Source organism: Scyliorhinus canicula, chromosome 6, assembly GCF_902713615.1.
Source record: "Scyliorhinus canicula chromosome 6, sScyCan1.1, whole genome shotgun sequence".
Classification (NCBI taxonomy): Eukaryota; Metazoa; Chordata; class Chondrichthyes; order Carcharhiniformes; family Scyliorhinidae; genus Scyliorhinus; species Scyliorhinus canicula.
Window position 1 is genome coordinate 38,589,726 of NC_052151.1, and position 26,240 is coordinate 38,615,965.

A 26,240-nucleotide genomic window follows, 5' to 3' on the forward strand; every position below is an offset into this window, starting at 1 on the left:
CTTCTCCGCGTCCAACGCTACCACTATCTCCGCCTCCCCTTCCACTGCTGGCATCATAATCACATTTAACAATCTCCGGACATTTGTGTTAAGTTGGCGTCCCTTCACGAACCCCATCTGGTCTTCATGGACTACCCCTGGCACACAGTCCTCTATCCTGGTTGCCAGGACCTTTGCTAACAGCTTGGCGTCAACATTCAGGAGGGAGATGGGCCTGTAGGACCCACACTGGACCGGGTCCTTGTCCCGCTTCAAAATCAAGGAGATCAGGGCCTGCGACATTGTTGGGGGCAGAACCCCCCCCTCGCGCGCCTCATTAAAGGCTCGCACCAGCACTGGACCCACCAAGTCCACAAATTTCCTGTAAAACTCCACCGGGAACCCATCCGGCCCCGGCGCCTTCCCCGCCTGCATCTGGCCTATCCCTTTAATTAGCTCCTGCAGCTCTATCGGCGCCCCCAACCCTTCTACCAGCTCCTCCTGTACCTTTGGGAACTCCAATTTGTCGAGAAAGTTCTTCATTCCCCCTCTCCTCTTCGGCGGTTCAGACCTATACAATTCCCTATAGAAGTCCCTAAAGACCCTATTCACCTCTTGCCCCTTCTGCACTACGTCCCCACCCCTCTCTCTCACTCCCCCAATCTCTCTGGCTGCATCTCGCTTACGAAGCTGGTGTGCCAGCATCCTGCTCGCCTTTTCCCCGTACTCATACGCCGCACCCTGCGCCCTTCTCCACTGCATTTCCGCCTTCCTAGTGGTCAGTAGGTCGAACCTGGCCTGCAAGCTACGCCGCTCCCTTAATAGCCCCTCCTCTGGTGCCGCCGCATATTTCCTATCTACTTCTAGGAGCTCCCCCACCAGCCTCTCCCTTTCCTGCCTCTCCTTCCTCTCTCTGTGTGCCCTTACGGAGATCAGCTCTCCTCTAATCACTGCTTTCAAGGCCTCCCAGACCGTCCCCACCTGCACCTCACCTGTGTCATTCGTACCCAGATAGTTCTCAATGCCCGTTCTCACCCTTCTGCACACCTCTTCGTCCGCCAACAGCCCTACATCCAGGCGCCACAACGGGCGTTGACCCCGCGCCTCCCCCATATTCACGTCCACCCAATGTGGTGCATGGTCCGATATCGCAATGGCCGAGTACTCCGTGTCCTGCACTCTCGGTATCAGCCCCCTGTTCAATACGAAAAAATCGATCCTAGAGTACACTCTGTGGACGTGGGAGAAAAAAGAATACTCCCTCGCCCTAGGCCTACCAAATCTCCATGGGTCTACCCCTCCCATCTGCTCCATGAACCCCCTTAACACCTCTGCCGCTGCCGGCCTCCTATTCGTCCTGGAACTCGATCTATCCAGCCCAGGGTCTAACACCGTATTAAAGTCCCCTCCCATGATCAGGCCCCCTGCCTCCAGTCCCGGGATGAGGCCCAGCAGGCGCCTCATAAAACCCGCGTCGTCCCAGTTCGGGGCATACACATTTACCAGTACCACATTCTCTCCCTGCAACCTACCCCTCACCATCACATACCTGCCCTCCTTGTCTGCCACCACCTCTGCCGCCACAAACGACACCCTCTTTCCCACCAAAATCGCCACCCCCCGGTTCTTGATATCCAAGCCTGAGTGGAACACCTGTCCCACCCACCCCCTTCTCAGGCGGACCTGATCTGCTACCCTCAAATGAGTCTCCTGCAGCATTGCTACATCAGCCTTCAGTCCCTTCAGGTGTGAGAAGACCCTTGATCTTTTGACCGGCCCATTCAGCCCCCTTACGTTCCACATGATCAATCGGATCGCAGAGCGACCCGTCCCTACTCCCTGTCGATTAGCCATGTCTTGTCCCTTGCTCGCCCCGGGTCATCCCTCCTTTTCTGACCCGCTTCAAAGCTGAAACAGTTAATAGTCACCAGCACAATAAAGCCACCAACAGTCTTCAAAGTCATTGCTTCATGACCTTCAAGTTGTTCTATTGAAGCAAGCCACCGTCCTTCCCCTCATATGGTACTGGTGTCTGGTCACCAACTCCACCCAGTCAAAGAACAAATAGAAGTGCTGCACAGGAACAGGCCCTTCAGCCCTCCGAGCCTGCACCGAACCTGCTGCCCGTCTGAACTAAAACCCCATACTCTTCCGGGGACCATCTCTCTATTCCCATCCTATTCATGTATTTGTCAAGACGCCCCTTAAAAGTCACTATCGTCTACCTCCCCCGGCAGCAAGTTCCAGACTCCCACCACCCTCTGTGTAAAAAACGCCTCGTACATCTTTAAACCTTGCCACCCTTCCCTCCTATAGTACCTGCATCTAGTCACCTGATTCCACCCAGTTCTTGGTCCAAGCCATAGAAGTAAAAGAGGCAGTAGCTAGCAATTACAGGGCTTCCAGACATTGAACATTAAACAGTCAGCAGTACAATAAAAGCACCAGCAGGTTGCAAGAGCAGCTCACCATACCTTCAGTAAGTTGCTCAGTTGAATCAGGCCGCCACTCTGCTCCTTTCACCAGCACTGGCAGTAGTTGGAAGTCACTGTCTCCTTTTCCTCATTCCAGACGACAGTTGCTAAAGAGGCAGCAGCAAGCAGACACACAGCTTCCAAGTAGCAGAAACAGCATTCCGAACCCCCCAGCAGTTCCAGCAGCAGGCTCTCAAGGCAGGATCAATCATGCCATGAAGCTACACCAACACAGAGCATAGCAGAGGGGGTGAGAAACGCAGCCCTTTGTCAGTCTGGTAGTAGGCCAGCCAAATCCTTCCCTTGCCTCACTCCAGGTTAAAGCAGAAGGGGCAACAGCAAGCAGACACACAGTCCCAGCTCTCTCCCTGTGGGCTAGTGCACAGTCAATAACAGCACCACAGAACCTGGAGTCCCAACATAAGTAAATTAACCAATAATTTGTATGTTTTCCTGAGATCTTTGACCGTCAACTGCTCTAATGACTTACAGGCACCAGATTTATGAGTAAAACATTTTAAAAACTGTTTATTTATAATGAGAGAAGAGATAAACATATAATGGAAATAATAGAACAATGGTTTACTCATCTAACCATTCCCGAAACCCCATCCCACCCTCCACTCAGACACACACAAGACAGGCATTCAGTAGGTGGGTTGGAAAGGTTCAACGGGCTGAGATTAATCCTTGCTGCTGAGGTGGTAGTCTTTGTAGTCAGCGGTGGTTTGGCTCTTTTAGAATCTGTCTTCAATTAGTCTCGCAGGCTGCAGGAATTCAACTGGAGAGTCACTTCACCTCCACCAGACTGACTCACAGTCTCACTGAGATAGGATTAGAATTCTCTACCTGAGAATTTAAAAGAAGATTTTCCATCCACTATGCCCCAGAACGCCTGTCTGCCCTTTCTGCAAATCAAGATTAATTGTAGTAAAGAGAAAGTAAAAGGCCCTTTTTACAGACCTCTAGAGATCTCAGGGAAGAGCTATCAGCACTGTGCCTTCCACAGCCTTCCATACAGCGGCTAGGCTTTTACAGGCCTGGCTAGAGACTGCTTGCAGTCTTTTAATCAGAAGTTAACCTTCACAGGCCTGGCTGGTTAGAGATAGTGTTTTAACTTGCCAGTCTTAGCTGTTAGTGCAAGTGCTTCAACCTTGCTTCTGCTGCTCTTGAGATCTAAGCAGAACTGAAGTAAAATGGAAACTGCATCTTCTGTTCCAGAATCTTCTGAAGGGCCCCACCAATCAGAATCAAAAATGGATAAAGCATGGAATTTCAAAAGAGTCAATTGGCTGCTAGCCAGATCCATCAAAATGACAATACGAGACTATGTCACATAGCACACTAGATCGTGGGTGTGCCTGCACCAGTTCAAACAATAACTTGCAGTGTGGGGTGGGGGTTCAAAGTCTGTAGTTTAAAAGCAGACTGCAAAAGGTAGCCTACAAGATTGGGATTAAAAACAGAAGCCAGGATCAGATAAGGATTTGAAAGAGGTTCCTTACAATAGGAGGGGGTGATAAAAACACCCCTCCCCCATCTTCAATCCGATAGTAGGCCATCCAAATCCTCCTCTTGCCTCCCTCCAGGTGAAAGACGAAAAAGGGGCAGCAGCAGCAAACAAAACCTAGACCTTCAAGCAGTTTTGCAGGAGCACCCAGAAAACATCAACTGCAGCCTCTTCAGAGCTGTGACGTGCTCGCCCAACCAACAAGGCCAATTCCTCATTATCGATAGCCTTCAGCTGTGAAGCTAGAGGCTGATCACAGTCAAAGTGGTTAAAGTGACCTTCAGCATAGAACCAAGAGCAGGACTCTGTCCTGGAAGCATTTGGTAGGACAGGCAGGCAGCATTGTAGTTGTCCCTGTAATGGATATCCACCATATTTAAAGATGGCTTGAAGGCCTCACAGATAAAAAGCCCCCCCCCCCCCCCCCCCCCCGCCCAGGGGCGACCATTGACCTGCAATGCTTCAGCCGCCTAACCAAGCCTGACCCCACCCCTGGTGAGGGTCTCTGATGGGTGGATCTGATGGAGTGGTCTGATGGGGGTATCTGGTGAGGGGGTTTAGTGGGGGGTCTTATGGAGGAGTCTAGTAGGGATGCTGGGGGTAGGGTGGGTAGGATTTGCATTGTGGGTGATAGACGATAGACTTTAGAGGCACCTACCACCACAAGGTCCATCATGTCAGGACCATACTGGTAAATACCTGTACCAATCCACGCCTGTGTGAATCACAGCCCAGAGGATCGGAAAATCACGGAGATGTGGAGAATCCAGAGTTCAACCCATTAATAGGATGCAAATTTTACCGCAGAGTCTTTGCTCACAATTACAGCAATATCAATGAAAGAAACATACTCTACAGTTTATGATTTGCTTATTTTGCAGATTAGTGAAGAACGTCAAGTGAAGAATCCTGATCATCCTGTGGCTGGGGGTTGGGTGCTCGATGATTTCCCAGAAAGAATGGATCATTGTAAAGTAATGATAGAGCTAGGTTTTGCACCTGATAATATCTTCTTGTTGAGTAATGCTGTGAATGATGGTAAGTAAATTAATTAACTTAATTTATTTTGCTTTGGTAGTAAGAATAACCTATGTATCAGCAAATCTCCTCTAACATACACCAAACACCCACTATTCAATATGGATGGAAATATATTTCATTAACAAACAATGTATTGCATTTCTCACAGCAGGAAAGAATCCTGGATTTTCTTGCACATAGGATTCACTGCCAAGGGAGGAATACAGCAAGCTTTTTGTGCCCTCCTCTCTTCGATTCCAACTCATTTTCTTGGATTAGATGTGCTTGCCGATGCCGATTAGGTGCCCAATGGGAGCACCTACTTCTCTTCCCAGCTCTCCACACTTCCTCAGCAGGAGGAAATCCTGGGAAATCCAGGAATTCCTGGGAAATCCAGGAATTCCTGGGAGGAAATATAGCAGAATGGCAACAGATCATCTGCAGCATCACCAAAAGAATTAGAGCAAGTTTTAAATGGTGAAGAACAGCCCCAAAAATTAGAGTTAAGTTGTTTCAGGTTGGCAGCACGGTAGCATTGTGGATAGCACAATCGCTTAACAGCTCCAGGGTCCCAGGTTCGATTCCGGCTTGGGTCACTGTCTGTGCGGAGTCTGCACATCCTCCCCGTGTGTGCGTGGGTTTCCTCCGGGTGCTCCGGTTTCCTCCCACAGTCCAAAGATGTGCAGGTTAGGTGGATTGGCCATGATAAATTGCCCTTAGTGTTGGGTGGGGTTACTGGGTTATGGGGATAGGGTGGAGGTGTTAACTTTGGGTAGGGTGCTCTTTCCAGGAGCCGGTGCAGACTCGATGGGCCGAATGGCCTCCTTCTGCACTGTAAATTCTATGATGATAAGTTTTTTTTTGCATGAGGCAAAGGAGATGTATCTATTAGGCATTCTCCCTCTAAAGAGGGGTTTTGGAAAACCTTCTTTTATTCCTGAACGCCCTTCTTGGTAGTCACTTAAGTTGGTGGTAGTATTACTGAAAGGGAGAGAAATTCTATGAGCGTCTGAGCCCAGCCTCTCAGCCATCATTTATTTATGGTATGCAGTGACGAGCCTACCACCTTTAGCTGCCAGTGAAGGAAACGTTGGTGGTACTGGGAGAAGCATGATTCCAGTGGTTAATAACCAATATTATATTCTCATAGCTCATGAAAGAGCAATATAATGCTTCCAAGGATTGTTCCTTCCCTCAAGTACCTGCAACTTATTTATTCATTATTCAAAGATGCCTACAAAGTCAACAGATTAAGACATATCATGTAAAGCAGTATTTCTGGGCCAATTCCAAAACTCAAAGGCCTCAGTTGGGCAACCCTTGTGCAGCTTTCCATATGTCTGACCACAGATACTTGAGTGGCACTTGTAAAGAGTATTAGAAAAGTTAATGGAAAATGAGGAAGTCACAATGGCAGAGGCATTAGTGGAGTACAGAAAGTGCAGGATGAGCTTAAAAAATCAATTAGGAGAGCAAAGAGGGGATATGAGAAAGCTCTGGCTGGTAAAAGTAGGGTAAATCCCAAGATATTCTATAAGTGTATCAATGTAGAGAGGAGAACTAGGGAAAGAGTAGGGCCCGTTAAGGACCGAGGGGGAAATCTGTGGTGGAGCCAGAGAACATTGGTATGGTGTTGAACGAATATTTCACGACTGTGTTCAACCAAGAGAATGAGTAGGTAGTTATGGAACTCGGTGAGAGAGATTGTGAGGTTCTTGAGCAAATTGTCAGAGGGAGTGACAAGGTTTGGAGATATTGGCAGGCTTAAAAGTGGATAAATCTCCAGATCCGGATTAATTGTGTCCCAGGTTGCTGTGGGAAGCAAGGGGCAAATTTGCCGGGGCTCTGACCCAAAATTTTAATTCCTCTCTGGCCATGGGGGAGGTGCCAAAGGACTGGAAAACAGCCAATGTGGTCCCACTATTTTAAGAAAGGTTGTAGAGACAAGCCAGGGAACTACAGACCAGTATGCCTCATGTCAGTGGTCGAGAAACTTCTGGAGAAGATTCTGAAGGAGAGAGTCTACCTCCACTTGGAGAGGCAAGGTTTGATCAAGGATAGTCAGCATGGCTTTGTCAGAGGGAGGTTATGCCTAACAAATTTGATTGATTTTTTTGAGCAAGTGTATAGATGAGGGTAGTGCAGTTTACATGGATTTCAGCAAAGCCTTTGACAAGGTCCCACATGGGGGACTTATTAAGAAGGCAAATGCACATGGGATACAGGGTGATTTGATTAGGTGGATTTGTAATTATTGGCTTAGCGGTAGGTGATGGTTGTTTTTGTGGCGGCTGGAAGCCAGTAACCAGAGGCGTACCTTAGGGATCCATGCTGGCCACCTATTGTTTGTCATTCATACAAAAGACATAGAGGACTATGTTTGGGGGGGGGGGGGGGGGGGGGGGGGGGGGGGGGGGGGTGGTGGTAGAACATAGAACACTACAGCGCAGTACGGGCCCTTCGGCCCTCGATGTTGCGCCGACCTGTGAAACCATCTGAAGCCTATCTGACCTACACTATTCCATTTTCATCCATATGTCTATCCAGTGACCACTTAAATGCCCTTAAAGTTGGCGAGTCTACTACTGTTGCAGGCAGGGCGTTCCACACCCCTACTACTCTCTGAGTAAAGAAACTGCCTCTGACATCTGTCCTATATCTCTCACCCCTCAATTTAAAGCTATGTAAATCACTTATTGTCACGAGTAGACTTCAATGAAGTTACTGTGAAAAGCCCCTAGTCGCCACATTCCGGCGCCTGTCCGGGGAGGCTGGTACGGGAATCGAACCGTGCTGCTGGCCTGCTTGGTCTGCTTTAAAAGCCAGTGATTTAGCCTGGTGAGCTAAACCAGCCCCTTAATCGAACCGGGGACCCTGGTGCTGTGAAGCAACAGTGTTAACCACTGTGCTACCCTGCCGCCCTAGGATCAGTAAGTTTGCGGATGACACAAAGATAGGCTGGATGGTTAACAGTGAGGTTGAGCATCTTGGGTTACAGGAAGATATAGACGAGATAAATGGGTGGATGAGTGATAAATGGAATTTAACGCTGAAAATTGTGAGGTGATACACTTTGGAAGGTGTAGATACATAGTATTTACAGTGCAGAAGGAGGCCATTCGGCCCATCGAGTCTGCACCGGCTCCCGGAAAGAGCACCCCACCCAAGGTTAACACCTCCACCCTACCCCCATAACCCAGCAACCCCTCCCAACACTAAGGGCAATTTTGGACACTAAGGGGAATTTATCACGGCCAATCCACCTAACCTGCACATCTTTGGACTGTGGGAGGAAACCGGAGCACCTGGAGGAAACCCACGCACACACGGGGAGGATGTGCAGACTCCGCATAGACAGTGACCCAAGCCGGAATCGAACTTGGGACCCTGGAGCTGTGAAGCGATTGTGCTATCCACAATGCTACCGTGCTGCCCATTAATGTAATATGACAAAAAGTACGCAATGAAAGGTCTGACACTGGGAAGTTCCGAAGAACAAAGGGACCGTGACGTGTTTGTCCAAAGATCTCAAGGCAGAAGGGCAGGTTAATAGGATGGTGAAAAAGGCATATGGGACACTTGCTTTTATCAATTGGGACATAGATTACAAAAGTAGGAAGTCATGATGAAGCAGTGTAGAACCTTGGTGAGGCCACAGCTGAAGTACTGTGTGCATTCTCGTCGCCACATTATAGGAAGGATGTAATTGCACTGAAGGGGTTGTAGAGAAGATTCACCAGAATGTTACCTGGGTTTTCAGTTCTGAAGAGAGGTTGGATAGATTTTGGTTGTTTTCTCTGGAGCACCTGATTGAGGTGTTCAAGATTATGAGGGGCATGGATAGGGTGGAGAGGGAGCAGCCGTTCCCCTTAGTTGAATGGTCAGTTACGAGGGGTGGGAGGTTTGGAGGGGTTTGAGGAAAGACCTTTTACCCAGAGAGTGATGAAGGTCTGGAATGCACTGCGTGGCAGAGTGGTAGAAGCGAGATGCCTCACATCCATTAAAAAGTACCTGGATGAGTACTTGGCACACCATAACATTCAAGGCTATGGGCCGAGTTGGGGCAAGTGAGATTAGGTGGGCAGGTCCGGGCCTTTCATGTGTCGGTGCAGACTCGATGGGCCGAACAGCATCTTCTGCACTGTAGTAGGAACATAGGAATTAGGAGCAGAAGTAGGCAATTCAGATCTTTGAGCCTGCTCCGCCATTCAATCAGATCATGGCTGATCTCTTCCTGGTCTCAAATCCACCTCCCACCGTTTCGTAGAATTTACAGTGCAGAAGGAGGCCATTCGGCCTATCGAGTCTGCACCGGCCCATGTAAAGAGCACCCTATTTAAGCCCACGCTGCCACCCCATACCCGTAACCCAGTAACACCACCTAACGTTTCTGGACACTTAAGGGCAATTTAGCATAACCAATCCACCTAACCCGCAATTCTTTGGACTGTGGGAGGAAAGCAGAGCACTAGGAGGAAACCCACGCAGACACGGGGAGAATGTGCAGACCCCGCATGCCAGTGACCCAAGCCGGTAATCGAACCTGGGACCCTGGAGCTGTGAATCAACTATGCTAGCTACTGTGCTACCATGCTGCCCATCACAGTATTTTCTGATTCTGTAAGTGCATGGTAAAATTCTCAGAAGTATGGGCAGCACGGTAGCACAAGTGGATAGCACTGTGGTTTCACAGCGCTAGGGTCCCAGGTTCAATTCTCCACTAGGTTACTGTCTGTGCGGAGTCTGCACATTCTCCCCCTGTCTGCGTGGGTTTCCTCCGGGTGCTCCGGTTTCCTCCCAAAGACATGCAGGTTAGGTGGATTGGCCATGATAAATTGTCCTCAGTGACCAAAACGTTTAGGAGGGGTTATTTGGTTACAGGGATAGGGTGGAAGTGAGGGCTTATGTGGGTCGGTGAAGACTCGATGGGCCGAATGGCCTCTTTCTACACTGTATGTTCTATCTATCTTCAGAAGTTATTGGAGTTTGTCAGATTGTCATAATATTCTTGAACGGTCTGAATGAAATATTAATTATTTTTAGTATTGATAAAAAATGGGCTGGATTCTCCGCTCGAGACGCTGGAAGCGAGAATCGCGATTGGTTTGTGAATCGCGTGAAATGGAAAAAATTAGTTTTGTACCCGGAGCTAATTCCAACCCTATGCTCCAGTCCCTTGCATCTTGGGTTCCAGGAAGATACAGACGGGATGGTCAACTGGGCGGATAAGTGACAAATGGAATTTAACTCATGAAAATTGTGAGGTGATACACTTTGGAAGGTGTAATATATCGAGATGATATCGGGGTCCGGCACCAGAAGATCTATGTCAAAACTGTCATTTGCAAAGGTTTTTATATCATTACGATATTTCATGCTGCACACCGCCACAATGCTTCGCCCCTGTTAGGCGGAAGTCTCCCAGGCAGGATTCTGCAAGTTTTGCGCCATGGCTGCAGAGGGGAGGTAGAAGGCTAAAAGAAGTTTCAAAAAGCCTCATATATTGTTGAAATTGCTGGGGGATTGCTGCTCGGGCCGGTGCCAGTAACTGGGAACAACTTGGTGTCAAGATGGTGAACTCGGGGTGTTCCCCTTCAGATCGAGGAGGCTTGGTTCGGATCGCCATTGCTGTAGTCTGTATTTTAAACCCACCCCTTTGGTGCTACTTACAGGCTTCTAGCGGCTCACACCAATGAGTGCTGCTTGTGTCCTTTGAATGCACAGAGAGCCTCTGGTCATCTGAAAGCCCACTAAGGCCACCCCTTTGTATCCCAACTGTATCATCAATGGGATGAGTGTGGCCAAGCTCAATGAGGGGCCTACCAGGTGTTGGCACTCCTCCAAAGCACTGCCCCACTGCAGAGGAAGCAGTGCTCACCCCAACCAGAGGATACCTGCATCGTGGCCTTTGGAACCCTCCCTGGTTCTCTGACACTCTCATGGCAGAGGCCTCATCCCTCTGGACCCTACCTGTCTCCTCCTGATGAGGCTGGCAATACTGATTGCCTCTGCCAAAATCTTCCAGGCGATGCTAAGGAGGACGGGCTTGAGTCTGCCCACCAGGGTGGGAAGAGGGTGTCTCTCTTCACTGGCACCGAGCAGTGGATCCACCTGAGACATCCAAACTTTGCAGGTGGGGGTGGGGGGACAGATCTTCTCTGAGCCATCATCATGGCTGCAGTGAGTGTGTTAAGTGGAGCGCTTAAAAAACAGTTCCATAGAATCATAGAATACAATTTACAGGCAGAAGGAGGCCATTCGGCCCATTATGTCTGCACCGGCGCTTGGAAAAAGCACCCCTCTTAAGCCCACACCTCCACCCCATCGCCGCAACCCAGCAACCCCAACCAACTCTATTGGACACTAAGGGCAATTTAGCATGGCCAATCCACCTAACCTCCACATCTTTGGACTGGAGGCTGGATGTGGGGCTGTTGGCAGATGAGGTTTGTGAGCGGTGAGAGCTGCCATTCGGGTCGATGTTGAGCTGAACAACACGGGTGAGGTTTCAGCCGCCACACTGTGGGAGGCATTGACGGCGGTAGTGAGGGGGGAGTTCAGAGCGATACGGGCACTCAGGGATAAGACAGAGCTGGCGGAGATTGCGAGGTTAGTGGATATGATCTTCCTGGTGGATAGGAGGCATTCAGAGGCCCCGGATGTGAGGTTGCTGAGGGAGCGGCACAATCTACAGATGGAGTTTGGGCTGCTATCCACGGGTAAGGTGGTAGGGCAGGTGAGGAGAGCTAAGGGGGAGGTGTATGAATATGGGGAAAAGGCGAATAGGATGTTGGCACATCAATTGTGGAAGCAGAAGGCAGCGAGGGAGATTGGGAAGGTGAAGAATAGGGGAGGGAAGATTGTCTTGTCCCGGTGGGGGTGAATGGGGTGTTTGGGGATTTTTACATGAGTTGGAGCCCCGAGCGTGGGTGGAGGGAATGAGGCATTGTTTGGAGGAGTTGGAGTTCCCGAGTTGGAGGTGGACCTGGTGGAGAGGCTGGGAGCCCCAATTGGACTTGTGGAGGTGGTGGAGGGTATGGGGGTGATGCAGGTGGGGAAAGCCCTTGTCCCGCACGGGTTTCCAGTGCAATTTTTCAAAATGTTTTCGGAGAACCTGGAGCCCCTGCTGGTGAGGCCATCCAGTGAGGCGTGTGAGCAGAGGGTGCTCTCCCCAACGTTATTGTAGGCCTCGATCTCCTTAATTTTAAAGAGAGACAAGGATCCGGAGCAGTGTGGGTCATACAGGCCAATTGCACTGTTAAATGTGGACTCCAAGTTACTGTCGAAGATCTTGGCCTCAGGGATTGAGGACTGTGTGCTGGAGGTGATAGGGGAGGACCAGACGGGGTTCGTTAAGGGGAGGCATCTGTAGGCCAACATCAGGAGGTTACTGAATGTTCTAATTATTCCCGCGGAGGGATGAAGTGTGAAGGTGGACGCCGCCATGGATGCAGAGAAGACCTTTGACCGGGTGGAGTGGGACTATTTGTGGGAGGTGCTGGGGTGGTTTGGGTTTGGGCAGGGGTTTGTGGATTGGGTCCGATTATTGTACCGGGCACCGATAGGGAGTGTGCGAAAGAACTGGGTGAGCCCGGAATATTTCAGGCTGCATCGGGGAACGAGGCAGGGATGTCCATTCTCCCCGTTGCTCTTTGCCTTTGCTATAGAGCCATTGGCAGTGGCGCTAGGAGCATCAAGGGACTGGCAGGGAATAGTATTTGGGGATGGACATAAGGTCTTGTCGTCTGCGGACAACTTGCTGTTTTATTTTGAACCCTTTGGAAGATATTGGGGGGATTATGAGTATTTTGGAGGAATTTGGCTGGTTCTCGGGGTACAAATTCAATCTGGGGAAGAGCGAGGTTTTTCCGATCCAAGTGAGGGGGCAGGAGAAGAGGCTGAGCGCCTGTTTGTTTGGCTAGCGCAGACATGATGGGCTGAATGGCTTCTTCCTGCATTGTAATTTTTATATGCTTCTTGAACTGCTGCAGTCCATATAATGTAGGTACACTCAGTGTGCTGTTAGGGAGTGCGTTCCAGGATTTTGCCCGAGAAACTGTGACGGAATGGCGATACATTTCTGTCAGGGTGATGAGTGGCTTGGAGGGGAGCTTTCAGGTGGTGGTGTTTCTGTGTATCTGCTGCCCTTGTCTTTCTAGATGACAGTGGTCATGGGTTTGATGATTTGGAGTTGGGGACCAAGGGCAATGTGTCCAAGTTTGCAGATGACACTAAGATGAGTGGTAAAGCGAAAAGTGCAGAGGATACTGGAATTCTGCAGAGGGATTTGGATAGGTTAAGTGAATGGGCTCGGGTCTGGCAGATGGAATACAATGTTGACAAATGTGAGGTTATCCATTTTGGTAGGAATAACAGCAAACGGGATTATTATTTAAACGATAAAATATTAAAGCATGCCGCTGTTCAGAGAGACTTGGGTGTGCTAGTGCATGAGTCACAGAAGGTTGGTTTACAAGTGCAACAGGTGATTAAGAAGGCAAATGGAATTTTGTCCTTCATTGCTAGAGGGATGGAGTTTAAGACTAGGGAGGTTATGTTGCAATTGTATAAGGTGTTAGTGCGGCCACACCTGGAGTATTGTGTTCAGTTTTGGTCTCCTTACTTGAGAAAGGACGTACTGGCACTGGAGGGTGTGCAGAGGAGATTCACTAGGTTAATCCCAGAGCTGAAGGGGTTGGATTATGAGGAGAGGTTGAGTAGACTGGGACTGTACTCATTGGAATTTAGAAGGATGAGGGGGGATCTTATAGAAACATTTAAAAATTATGAAGGGAATAGATAGGATAGATGCGGGCAGGTTGTTTCCACTGGCGGGTGACAGCAGAACTAGGGGGCATAGCCTCAAAATAAGGGGAAGTAGATTTAGAACTGAGTTTAGGAGGAACTTCTTCACCCAAAGGGTTGTGAATCTATGGAATTCCTTGCCCAGTGAAGCAGTTGAGGCTCCTTCATTACATGTTTTTAAGGTAAAGATAGATAGTTTTTTGAAGAATAAAGGGATTAAGGGTTATGGTGTTCGGGCCGGAAAGTGGAGCTGAGTCCACAAAAGATCAGCCATGATCTAATTGAATGGCGGAGCAGGCTCGAGGGGCCAGATGGCCTACTCCTGCTCCTAGTTCTTATGTTCTTATGTTTATACGGTGCTGTCTAAGGAGCCTCGTTGAGTTCCTGCAGCGTAACTTGCAGATGGTACACACGGCTGCCACTGTTCGTCAGTGGTGGAGGGTTTGCATGTTTGTGGAAGGGGTAGCAATCAAGCAGGCTGTTTGTCCTGGATGGCGACAAATGTCTTGAGTGTTGTTGAAGCTGCACTCATCCAGGCAAGTGGGTCGTATTCCATCACACTCCCGGGGCGGGATTCTCCCCAACCTGGCGGGGCGGGGGATCCCGGCGTAGCGGAGTGGCGCCAACCACTCCGGCGCGGGCCTCCCCAAAGGTGCGGAATTCTCCGCACCTTTAGGGGCCAAGCCCTCACATTGAGGGGCTAGGCCCGCGCCGGAGCGGTTGGCACCATGCTGACTGGTGGCAAAACCGGCAACAACGGCTTTTGACGCCTGCCGCCCGGCGCCGGGGCTGGCCGAAAGGCCTTCGCTGGTTCGCGCATGCGCCGGTGCGTCAGCTGCTGCTGACGTCACCACCGGCGCATGCGCGCTGGGGTATTCTCTTCCGCCTCCGCCATGGTGGAGGCCGTGGCGGCGGCGGAAGAAAAAGAGTGCCCCCACGGCACTGGCCCGCCGGCCGACCGGTGGGCCCTGATCGCGGGCCTGGCCACCGTGGGGGCACTCCCCGGGGTCCGATCGCGCCGCCTATCCCGCCGCCACCAGAGGTGGTTCAAACCACGGCGGCGGGAGAGGCCTCCCAGCGGCGAGACTGCGGCCAATCGCGTGCCGGAGAATTGCCGCAGGGGGCTCGCCGATCGGCATGGAGGGCTCGCTGATCGGCGGGGGGTTATTCCCACCCCCGCCAATTCCTGGGTGGGCGGAGAATTTCTGCCACGGCGGGGGTGGGATTTTCGGCGGCCCCGGGCGATTCTCCGACCCTGCGGGGGGTCAGAGAATTTTGCCCCCGATCTGTACCTTGTAGATTGTGAACAGGCTTTGGGGAGTTACTCGCCACAGGATTCCTAACCTTTGACATGGGCTTGCAGCCACAGTTTTTACATGGCTAGGCCAGTTGAATTTATGGTCAATGGAAATTCCCATGATGTTGATAGTGGGGATTCAGCGATGGTAATGCCATTGAATGTCAAAGGGCAATTGTTAGATTCTCCCTTGTTAGATATGGTTATTGCCTGTCGCTTGTGTGGCGTTAATGTTACTTGACATTTCAAAAGGGCAGGAAGCTAGGAAGGGGTGGAGCGGTAGTTCTGCTAATTAAGGATGATATTCGTACAATAGAGAGAGAGAGTGACCTGAGTTATAAAAATCAAGATGTCGAATTAGTTTGGGTAGAGAGAAGAGATTCAAGTTTGAGATCATGTTGTTGCTTCAAATTTTTGGGCTGATTAAGTTGGGATTGTATCAGTTTGAAATCTTACAGTATGCAGCAGGGACACCCCTGTGTGCACCTTCCTCTTCATCAAATGTAGTGTGAACATTGATATTTTCCTTTTTGTCTGTTATCAGAGAAAGTGTCTGCTTAAACTTGAGCAAAATGTTGCCTATTTTTATATTCTACTCTCTGTTAATGTCATAGTGTACCATGATAGATTGCTTTGATGATTGATAAACTATTATAATGGAATTCTGATGTTTCTTTATACTATTAGGAAATTTCCTGCTGAACAGATTGTATAATTTAAATAAAGATCTGATTGAAGTCAAGATGTTACATAGACTTAAAGACCTGGCAGAAAAAATAAAACTTGATCAGTGAGTAGATCAATTTTTGCCTACAATTCTTCTTATTGCTGCTTTTCTCTTGTGTGATTTTAGTTTGCGTTTTTCTGTACTTTCCACGTGAAGATTGGAGTTGGAAGTGCAAGAAAAAGAAACTGTAGACATAGAACATACAGTGCAGAAGGAGGCCATTCGGCCCATCGAGTCTGCACCGACCCATTTAAGTCCTCACTTCCAACCTATCCCCCTTACCCAATAACCCCTCCTATCCTTTTTGGACACAAAGGGAAATTTAGCATGGCCAATCCACCTAACCTGCACATCTTTGGACTATGGGAGGAAACCAGAGCACCCGGAAGAAAGCCACACAGACGCGGGAGAACGTGCAGACCCTGCACAGACAGTGACCCAGCAGGGAATAGAACCTGGGCCCCTGGCGCCATGAAGCCACAGTGCTAACCACTATGCTACCGTGCTGCACCTACATGCAAATCTTCGGATATCATCACTAGATTCACCAAATTCAGACAGTGCCTGTTTGCAAGTGAGAGCTTTTAGAGGTTGGGGTTGGACTTCTTGGTGGAAATAGGTGGGAGGTGATCAGAAGGTGTAGGCAAGGTTAGGTTCCAGGACAGTAGTGGAGACAAGTGCAAGTGGGAAGAGTATATTATGAGCACGAAGATGGATGAGACAGTACATTGAGCCACTCAATTGCCACTCTGCACCCTTTTGTATCTCTCCCCTGTCACTTTAAACCTATGCCCTCTAGTTTTAGACTGCACTACCTTTGGGAGAAGATATTGACTATCTACCTTATGGCACAGTGGGCTAAACAGCTGGCTTGTAATGCAGAACAAGGCCAGCAGCGCAGGTTCAATTTGCGTATCAGCCTCCCCGAACAGGTGCTGGAATGTGGCGACTAGAGGCTTTTCACAATAAGCCTACTTGTGACAATAAGTGATTATTATTAATTATTATTATTATTATTACCTATGCCCACCCCTAAGTCTCCTGTGGTCCAGGGAAAAAAGTCCTAGTCTATCCAGCCTCTCCTTATAACACAAATCATCAAGTCCCCAACCCTACATTAACTGAGATGGTCTTGCCCCAGTCCGATCTACCACAATGTAGAGACAGATCCAAATCCAGATCCATCAATAGCACAACCTTTTTAACCTGCATGTCGAAGACCTCTAAAGTTGCTCCCCTCCCCCGGAAGATCATCAGTTTTCTGAAAGTTTTTTTCTGAAAGTAGCAATTTTTTCACATAGAGGGCGGTGAGTGTCTGGAACGAACTTCCAGAGGCATTAGTAGAGGCAGGTACAATTTTGTCTTTTAAAAAGCATTTAGACAGTTATATGGACAGGATAGGCCAAATGGCTTCCTTCTGCACTGTAGGAATTCTGGTGATTGTAAATAGTTGAGGCCCCAATACTGATTCCTGTGGAACTCCACGAGTCACAGCTTGCCAACCAGGAAAATACCCATTTATCACTACTCTCTGCTTCTGATTGTTAACCTGATTGTTAACCAATCATTTAACCATGTAAATATGTTACCCCTTCCATCACATTGTCGCTTATCTTGGGCGTGGCGTATTCAGCGGCCTTCGTCGTACCCCAACTCGAACCGTTCTCTGGGAAGGCAGTTAAATCTCCCGAGAGGCGTCTTGCGAGATTTGTGACACTTGAAACGCCTTGCAAGATGTCCTGATCTGGATCTTGCTTTCACTGAGCGTGCTCCAGATCTACATATTTAAATTATTCATTAGGCTTATTTAAATATGCATTCACTTGATTCTCCCCTAGGTGGTGGACCTGGGAGACCTCCCCAGGGCGCTGTTTAATACAAACGTCACCAGACATAATGACATGTGCGGGGGTCTCCAAGGCCATGAGAGACACCCTGGCACTCCCTCTGGCACTGGGGCATCTGGGTGCTGCCAGCCTTGCACCCGGGCACTCTGGCAGTGCCAGGGTGGCACTGCCAGGGATCGGGCAAAAGGGGGCCTTCCGAGATGGAGGAAGGGTGAGGGAGTGATCCAGGGGGCCTCCCAGAGATTAGGGGGGAATGAAGATCAGGGTAGCCGACAAATGGAGCCCCGATCTGCGAGGAGGTTTTCCTGCTGGGCTCACCAAAAGGAAATAACTCGGCGGAGAGAAGCTCCCGAGGCCAAAACGAATGACAAAGTGCCATTGAATATTGGGGTGCTACTCAGCGCTGCAGCCGCTGAGAAACACCCCGCTAAACACGACCAAAACTGGAGATGTTTTTCCATTGAATTACATCCCTTGTGTTATAACCTTTGATGTGGCACCTTGGAAATTATCTTATTTTTCTTCTAAGTGCTGGCTCAGACGAGAAAAGTGGCACAGTGGTTATTCTCACCATAATGTCCAACACTTAGAAGAAAATAATGCTGGAGGCATGCCCCCACAGCGAGGGAACAATACAACGGGGAAGCCCTATAATTATATATTAATGCATATAATAAGTTCCTGTCCTCAAAGCGGATAATAAATATCATGTACTGTTTCCATAGACAAGCCATGTTAGAAGCTTCAAGAGAAGCAGAAAGTCAACAGATGGAATCGCAGGAGACGAAAGGGGAAAATGAAGGTACGTTACTTGAACAAAATAAATTTCACAATAGTATATGTTATAAACCCATACAAATTTCTTTAACTTGTACATTTGATCATAATGATTTCTGAAGGTTGAAAAAGCTTCAACTTCAACTTATAGTTTACTACTCCTATTTAAAATTTCTCAATTCAAATTAGGAATGTAAGAAATAGGGATGGGAATGGGCCATAGGCTCCTCGAGCCTGCTTTGTCATTCAGTGCAATCTTGGCTGATCAGTAGCCCCAATCCGCTTTTCCATATCCCTTGTTTCCCTGAGATGCCAAAAATCAGCCTCCCCCAATCCTCTTTTTAAAATATTTTTATTGGTATTTTACGCTTTTTACAGAGTAACCAGCTCAAGCGTGCCAGATATTTACAAATAAGGGTTGTTCTTACTTGCAACACTTGTTACACGGGTCTTCCCCCAAACCCCCATTTCCGCCCTTTCCCCTCACACACCCGTACCTTCCCTCCCTTTCCTTCGTTGGTAGCTTATCCCTATTAGTGTTTGCCTTTTGCCCTGGGTGCCACACACTGCGATTCGCTTCTTTTCTGCTAGGGTTTTTAGTTTTTGTCATGGGTGGGGGGGGCTGCTTGGGCCCCTCTCCTCTCTGTTTCCATGTTCCATTCTGTGGCCCATGGGGTCCATCTCCCCTCCCCCTCCTCTGTCTATTTCCCTTGTGTGTGTCTTCCTCCCTCTCTCCCCCCGTCCCCTTTCCTAGTCGCTGTTTGCCTCAAACAGGTCTTGGAACAGGCTGATGAATGCCCCTTTGCTTTGTTGAAGTCCTCGGATGGTGTATTTGATCTTCTGCAGGTGGAGAAATTCCAATAGGTTTGGCAGCCAGTCTGCAGCTGTGGATGGTGCTGCTGATCGCCAGCCGAGCAGGATTCTCCGGCGTGCGATTAGGGAAGCAAAAGCCCTCTTCCCCATATGTAGTTCTCGCTGGTCCGATACCCCGAAGACTGCTGCTCTTGGACACGCCTCCACCCTCACCCGCACAACCTTGGACATGGCCTTGAAGGCGGCTGTCCAGAACCCGACAAGTCTGGGGCATGCCCAGAACATGTGGGCGTGGTTGGCCGGGCCTCACTGGCACTGTTTACATTTGTCCTCCACCCCGGGAAGAACCTGCTCATTTGGGTTCTGGTTACATGAGCTCTGTGCACCACTTTAAACTGTGAGAGGCTTAGCCGGGCGCAGGAGGAGGTGGAGTTGGCCCTACTCAGTGCTTCGTTCCAGAGTCCCCAACCCACTTCCTTCCCCAATTCGTCCTCCCCATTTTCATCTGACTTCGTCCAGTAGTAGACTTGCCCCTATCCAGTAACCATCTATATATGTTCCCAAGTTTACCCCCTCTTTACTCTCCGTGTTTATTAGTTCCTCCAGTAATATGTCTCTTGAGGCCCTGGGTATCTTGACATCTCCTTGCGGAGAAAGTGTTTAATTTGGAGGTGTCTGAGTTCCTGTCCTGTCAGCATGTACAGGTCTTCTGTCAGTTCATCCCAGGTCGTGAGTCTGTCTTCTGTGTAAAAGTCCCTGACCGCTAGCGTTCCCTGTCCTGTCTCCATTTTTTAAAGGTGTCGAGCATGGCTGGCGGGAATTTGTGTTTGCTGCAGGTGGGGGCCATGGGGGGGACATCCCGGTTGAACAAAAATGCTGCCTCATTTGTTTCCATGTTTCAGCGTGGCTACCACCACTGGCAGTTGTGTACCTTGTTGGGGGCGATGGGAACGCTGCAGTGGTGAGGGGATCGGAGGGTTGTGCTCATGGCAGGATGACTCCTCCAGCCTTATACATTCCGTGTTTGGTTCTCAAATCCATCCCCTCACACCCTCTTGGCTGTGGCTGCCCAGTGGTAAATACTGTAGGTTTGGCTGACCACACCGTCCAGGTTTTTCCTCCTTTGCAGTGTTGTCTTAGGGATTCTTGGGTTCTTGCCCTCCCACACAAACGGCAAGATCATTTTGTCCACTTTGTGGAAATAGGCTTTGGTAATGAAGATCGGCATTGGTCTAAACAGGAAGAGGAACCTCGGCAGTACGTTAATTTTGATTGTCTGCACTCTCCCTGCCAGGGAGATCAGGAATGCATCCCATCTCCGTAGGTCCTTTTCAACTTCCTCTGCCAGACTGGTCAGAATCCACTTGTCAATCTGTGTCCAGTCATGGGCTATCTGGATCCCCAGGTAGCGAAATTTGTTTATGGTTTGTTTGAATGATAATCCCTTCAGCTCTATCCCTCCTCTGTTAGGGTTCACCATCTCCCTGGCCCGATACTCATCCCTGGAGCATCTCAACAACAATGACTCCTACGTCAGACTCCTATTCATTGACTACAGCTCTGTCTTCAACACCATAATCCCAGCCAAGCTCATATCAAAACTCCCAAAATGTAGGACTTGGCTCCTCCCTCTGCAATTGGATCACTCGACTTCCTGACCCATAGACCACATCAGTCAGGATAATCAACAACACGTTCTTCATGATAATCCGCAATACTGGGCCCCCGCCAGACTGCATCCTTAGCCCCCTACGATACTCCCTATACATACACGACTGTGTGGCAAAATATGGCTCAACTTCATCTACAAGTTTGCTGACTGGCACAACCGTAGTGGGTTGGATCTCGACCAACGATGAGTCAGAGTACAAGAAGGAGATAGAAAACTAGTGGTGCGCGTTACAACAATCACTCCCTCACATCAGTAAAACTAATGAGCTGGTCATTAACTTCAGGAACCGAAGTATCATAACACCCCCTGTCTCCATTAGGGGTCTGAGGCGGAGATGGTTGACAGCTTCAAATTCCCAGGTGTGCACATCACCACCAATCTGTCCTGGTCCACCCACGTCGATGCTACGACCAAGAAAGCACAACAGTGATTATACTTCCTCTAGTAACTAAGGAAATTCGGCGAGTCCTCATTGACTTACCAACTTTTACAGATGCCCGATAGAAAACATCCTATCTGGCTGCATCACAACCTGGCATGGAAACTGCTCGGCCCAAGACCATAAGAAACTACGGAGTTGTGAATACAGCCCAGTCCATGCATTGACTCCGTCTCCAACCCCCGCTGCCTTTGGAAAGTGGGCAGCATAATCAAAGACCCCCCCCACCCGGGTTGTTCTCTCTTCCAATCTCTTCCATCAGGCAGGAGATACAAAAGTCTGAGAATATGCCCTAACAGATTCAAAAACAGCTTCATCCCCACTGTTACCAGACTCCTGAATGAGCCTCTTATGGACTGAACTAATCTCTTCACACATCTTCTCTACTGAGTAGTACTGTTCTTCTGTATGCTTCACCAGATGCCTATGTATATATATATTTACATTGTGTATCTGTCGTATGTCCTATGTTTTTCATGTGTGGAACGATCTGTCTGGACTGTATGCAGAACAATACTTTTCAACTGTACCTCGGTATCAACGTAACAATAACCCAAATCCACATGCTGTTTGTGGCAACTTGATGCATGCAAATTAGCTGCTTTGTTTCTTACATTATAACAGTGATTACACTTCAAAAGTACTTATTTTGGCTGAAGCGCACTTTGAGGCTTCCAGAGCTGCTAGAATAGAGTTTGGATTGTTAGAGAAAGGAGTTGAGGGATGGGGGAGGGGTAGTCATTGTTGTAATGATATGCATGACTGTATATACACAAGAGTTATGTAAATACACTACAAACGAAGTAACCACTAGAGGGAGCACCAGTAATGTATACAGGAAGTCAGGACACCTCTTCACAGGAACGGCAGCTGGTGAGCAGGACACAGACCAGGCAGCTCAGATGTAACATAGTATACACTGGAGAGGAAACAAACTCGTATAAATAAAGCATCTACTTCAACTGTAAGACTACAAGCTTTATTCAGACACAAGGAATAATACAATTGTAAGTCAGATAGGAATGTTTTTTTCACCTATCAGTTTGCAAACTTTGATTGTAGCCATAGGAGCTGATTTCATTAAGCAACATCCAACAGACGAAGGCAAGTAAAATACAGGACATGCGCATGTCAAGGAGCCTCAGAGCTGATCCCAGAACTTCTGTGCACCATAATCACCATGGAGGAGAGAGAACTTGCGCCCCAATTGTTCATCCTGCCCACCCCATTTTGGGTTGCAACTATTGTTAAGAATCCCTGTTCTAACAGAGAGTCGGCATTGATTCATTGATGGGCCAGTCTCCCTCTACTCCACAATGACGCTATAGCATTTGTACTTTAAAAAGAATCTACATCGTGAAAATGTTGACAAATTGTTTTAATTTATCAACTTAGTCCTGATACCAATATATTTGTTGATTTACAAATACTAAAAGTAACAGGCAGGAAAAGTCAATCATGCTAGCTCCATAATAACTCAACTGTTTGCATTTCACTTCCAGCTGATGAAGAAATGAATGACCCTACCCAATCTAATTCAGACCATAGTGACACCTGAGGCACAGCCCTCAGCAGAAATAGTTCAATCGAGAGCCTGATCAACAACCGCCAACTGAAAATGTGCCTCAATCAGAATCGGCAACAGAACCAGAACCTGAAATCAAATGGAACCTGTGCCTCCAGCAGAAGCAGAACCGGAAGCGGAACTAGAACCTGGTCAGTCGATTCATAATAGTAGTTTTTGTTTAAAATAGCAAACCTACCAAACTCTGAAATGGCAGAATTTTACACATGCCTCATTTGCGAAACATTTCAGTCCATTGTGACAAAAGATGTGCTTACCATGGATATTTAATTAAGTCATAATATGTGTTTAAGTATATCAGCACCTTCAGGGGAGAGAGAGGAACCCAGTAGTAGGAGGGGAGCTTCTATAGACAAACCCTCAAACCAAGCTTGGGCAGCTTGGACCCTCACGGGCGTCACGCGAAACGCCACACTTTGGAAGCGGAACGGCGGTGGATTCGCCGGTTCCATGATTGCCGCACAGCTGCAGCTGCACTTAAGGGATTCTCCTGCTCCCACGCACAAGCGTCGCAGCCAACATGGCCGCAAAGAGAACAGCGTCGCGCTTCCACGTGCACAACTGGAGACCCTTCTTGACTCCGTGGAGGAGAGGCGGCTGTGCAAAAAAAACCCCAACCCGGGAAGGAGGTCCTTAGGTGCTACCGTTCGCCTTACATGGGCGGAGGTGGGAGCCACTGTGAGCGAAGTCGTCCAGACTGGCAACCAGTGCAGGGAAAAAAACTGCATGACCTCCTTAGGGCGACCAGGGGTGAGTGGCAGTGCTATGCTCCTGGCACTAAACCCCCTACCCCCCGCACATATGTAACCCCGGACCCCCCCCCCCCCCCCCCCCCCCCCCCCCCCCCCCCCCCCCAACCCCTGGGCTGCATGCTCCGGACTGTCTAGGTGTAGTTGTTTGTATTTGCACCCCCTTGCACCCTCACAGGACAAGGCCACACACAATCGGCGGGACCGGGAGAAGACCGGAGGGAGACCACCAGACCTGTGTCCCCTCACCGTGCCCTAGCAGAGGGCACTGGACGTGTTCAGCGGCATGGAGGGCAGGCAGGTTGCCTCCGCGGAGGCTGGCGGTGTGTGACGGAGTGAGATCCCCTGCCTCGTTGCAGATCCTCATGACACATGTGTGCCCCCCCTCACCCCACCCCATTACCCTCTCACCTCAGCCCTGACCACATCCCACCACCCCTCACTCCCTCACCTCCGCCCTCACCCTCATGCCTCACCATTGTCCGGCTGTCTAACCATACATGCCGTCTTGTGTCTCACAAGCCCATCCAGGGGCCCCAGCCAGTGCCACAGCCGATCGGGAGAGCAGCCAGAACCAGTCCTCTGCCGGAGACCCAGGAGACCCCAGCGTTCGGGTCAGAGGAGGACACTGACTTTCTGTCACTGCTGTCTCCAACACCCTCCACCATCTAAGAGACTATCACCTCGGCTGGATAAACTAGTGAAGAGGCTCCTGGGACACAATCTGGAGTGCACCACACAGTCGGTCCATTATAGCAGGTGGAGGTAGGAGCGGCCGAGGAGCCGGACAGTTGGAGGGCAGTCTGGCCCCAGGAACCAGCTGCCGCCCAGATGGCTTCCAGGCTCCTGGAAAACCTGTAGTGGCACAGTCGCAGAGTGAAGTGTTGCAGTCCCAGATGGAGATGGGCCACTCCCTGTGCTCCATGGCCGCTAACGTTCAGACCTTTGTCGATACCAGAGCGAGCCTCCAGGACTGGCAGCACCAGGTGGCAGGGGGGTGGGCTCGGTGGATGGCTCCGCTCGCACCCCCATACCATGGAGAAGACCGGGGTCCATCAGGCACCACGAGGGAGGAGAAAGTGATGGAGCCCATGCAGGTAACCCCCGCAGCGGATGTGGCGGAACGCCACAGCACCTCGGACTCCTCCCTTCATGTCCCTGATGAATCTGGTGGGTGGTGGGCAGAACAGGGTGGGCAGGGTGGAACCACACCACGGACGCCCGAGGAGCAGCCGGCCCATCCAGGCCAGGCCACCACAGGAGATGTGTGGCAACAGGACCCTCGTCGCAGGACGAGAGTCACACCAGGCCGCCTCCACTCCTGCTGTACCGTCTGGGGAACCACCAAGGCATAGTGGTAGGGCCCGTAATGCCAGAAAGTTGGCACAGGTACAGGGCACAGCTTAATTATAGGGGCTAGGGCACAGACCGTATAATTTGTTCACAATAAACACATGTTCACACCGTTCAAGCCTGCCTCTGTGCTCTGGCTGATGGGTGTGGGGGGTCAGTGCTGGCCACTGGGAGTGGGGGACGGGTGAGGCCTAATGGGTGCACCGTGTAACACCCCCCTCCCCAGCTATTTGACAGGGCCGTGTGATGGACTAGCCAGTTCGCATGCTGGGATCACATAGGTGGAAGGTGCTACTGTGAACATGAGTCAGACACTGGCATACGATGTGGAGCTCGGAGCTCATTGCAGAGTGGGCTGTCATCATCCTCCATCCCATGGACCAGACACGCTGTCTGCCAACCCAGTGCCCCCAGCTCGTAGGCCAGCAGGTATATATAACGAAGGTGGTGTGCATGCGGGTGGTGTGGGAGGTGAGACTGTTCGGTGGTGTGGGAGGTGAGGGTGTTGGGTGATGTGGGAGGTGAAGCGGTGTGATATGGTGGTGTCCGGGTCCCTGGCCAGCGAACCCCACCCCTTTCCAGTCTGTGAAACATGTTTCGATGAGCACGTCCCGTGCATTGGCTCTGGCGAAAGCATTGTGCGGCCTCCCATGCCTGGCCAGGCCCCATGTACCGCTCATTGTCCCCCACCCATCCGCCTCCAGCACAACGCCCCTTTGCTGGGCCATATTGTGGAGGACGCAGGAGACCACCACGATGCGTCCGACCCTCCCTTGCCTCATACTGGAGGGCCCCTCCAGAGCGGTCCAGGCACCTGAGGCACATTACCAGGACCCCGAAACACCGTCGACCACACCCCTGGTCGCACAATGGCCATCATTGTACCATGTTTCCGCGTCGGTCTGTGGCCTCTGTATAGGCGTCATCAGCCACGACCGCAACAAGTAACTTGTCGCCCAGTAACCAACCCCGCAGCCGGGGGATGTGTCTCTCGAACATGTCAGGGATCACTGAGTGTCCCAGGTTGAAAGACTCATGTACACTGCCCGGGAATCGGGCGCAGACATGCAGGATCCACATCTGATGGTCACAGACCACCTGGATGTTCATCGAATGGTACCCCTTCCGGTTGGTGAACAGGGGCTTGTTATCCGCCTGTGCCGTAGGGCGACATGCACCCCAGAGATGACCCC

At 50.0% G+C, this 26,240-nt stretch overlaps 1 protein-coding gene across 1 annotated transcript in view; it reads left to right on the forward strand.

Annotated features, from left to right (window-relative positions):
* Positions 1-26,240, forward strand: part of ak9 (adenylate kinase 9) — a 457,701-nt gene that overhangs the window by 215,816 nt on the left and 215,645 nt on the right. The window contains exons 19-22 of the mRNA XM_038801009.1: positions 4,845-5,001; positions 15,773-15,875; positions 18,385-18,461; positions 22,863-22,916. Of these exons, the coding sequence (XP_038656937.1) occupies positions 4,845-5,001; positions 15,773-15,875; positions 18,385-18,461; positions 22,863-22,916 (391 nt within the window). The remainder of the gene's footprint in view (positions 1-4,844; positions 5,002-15,772; positions 15,876-18,384; positions 18,462-22,862; positions 22,917-26,240) is intronic.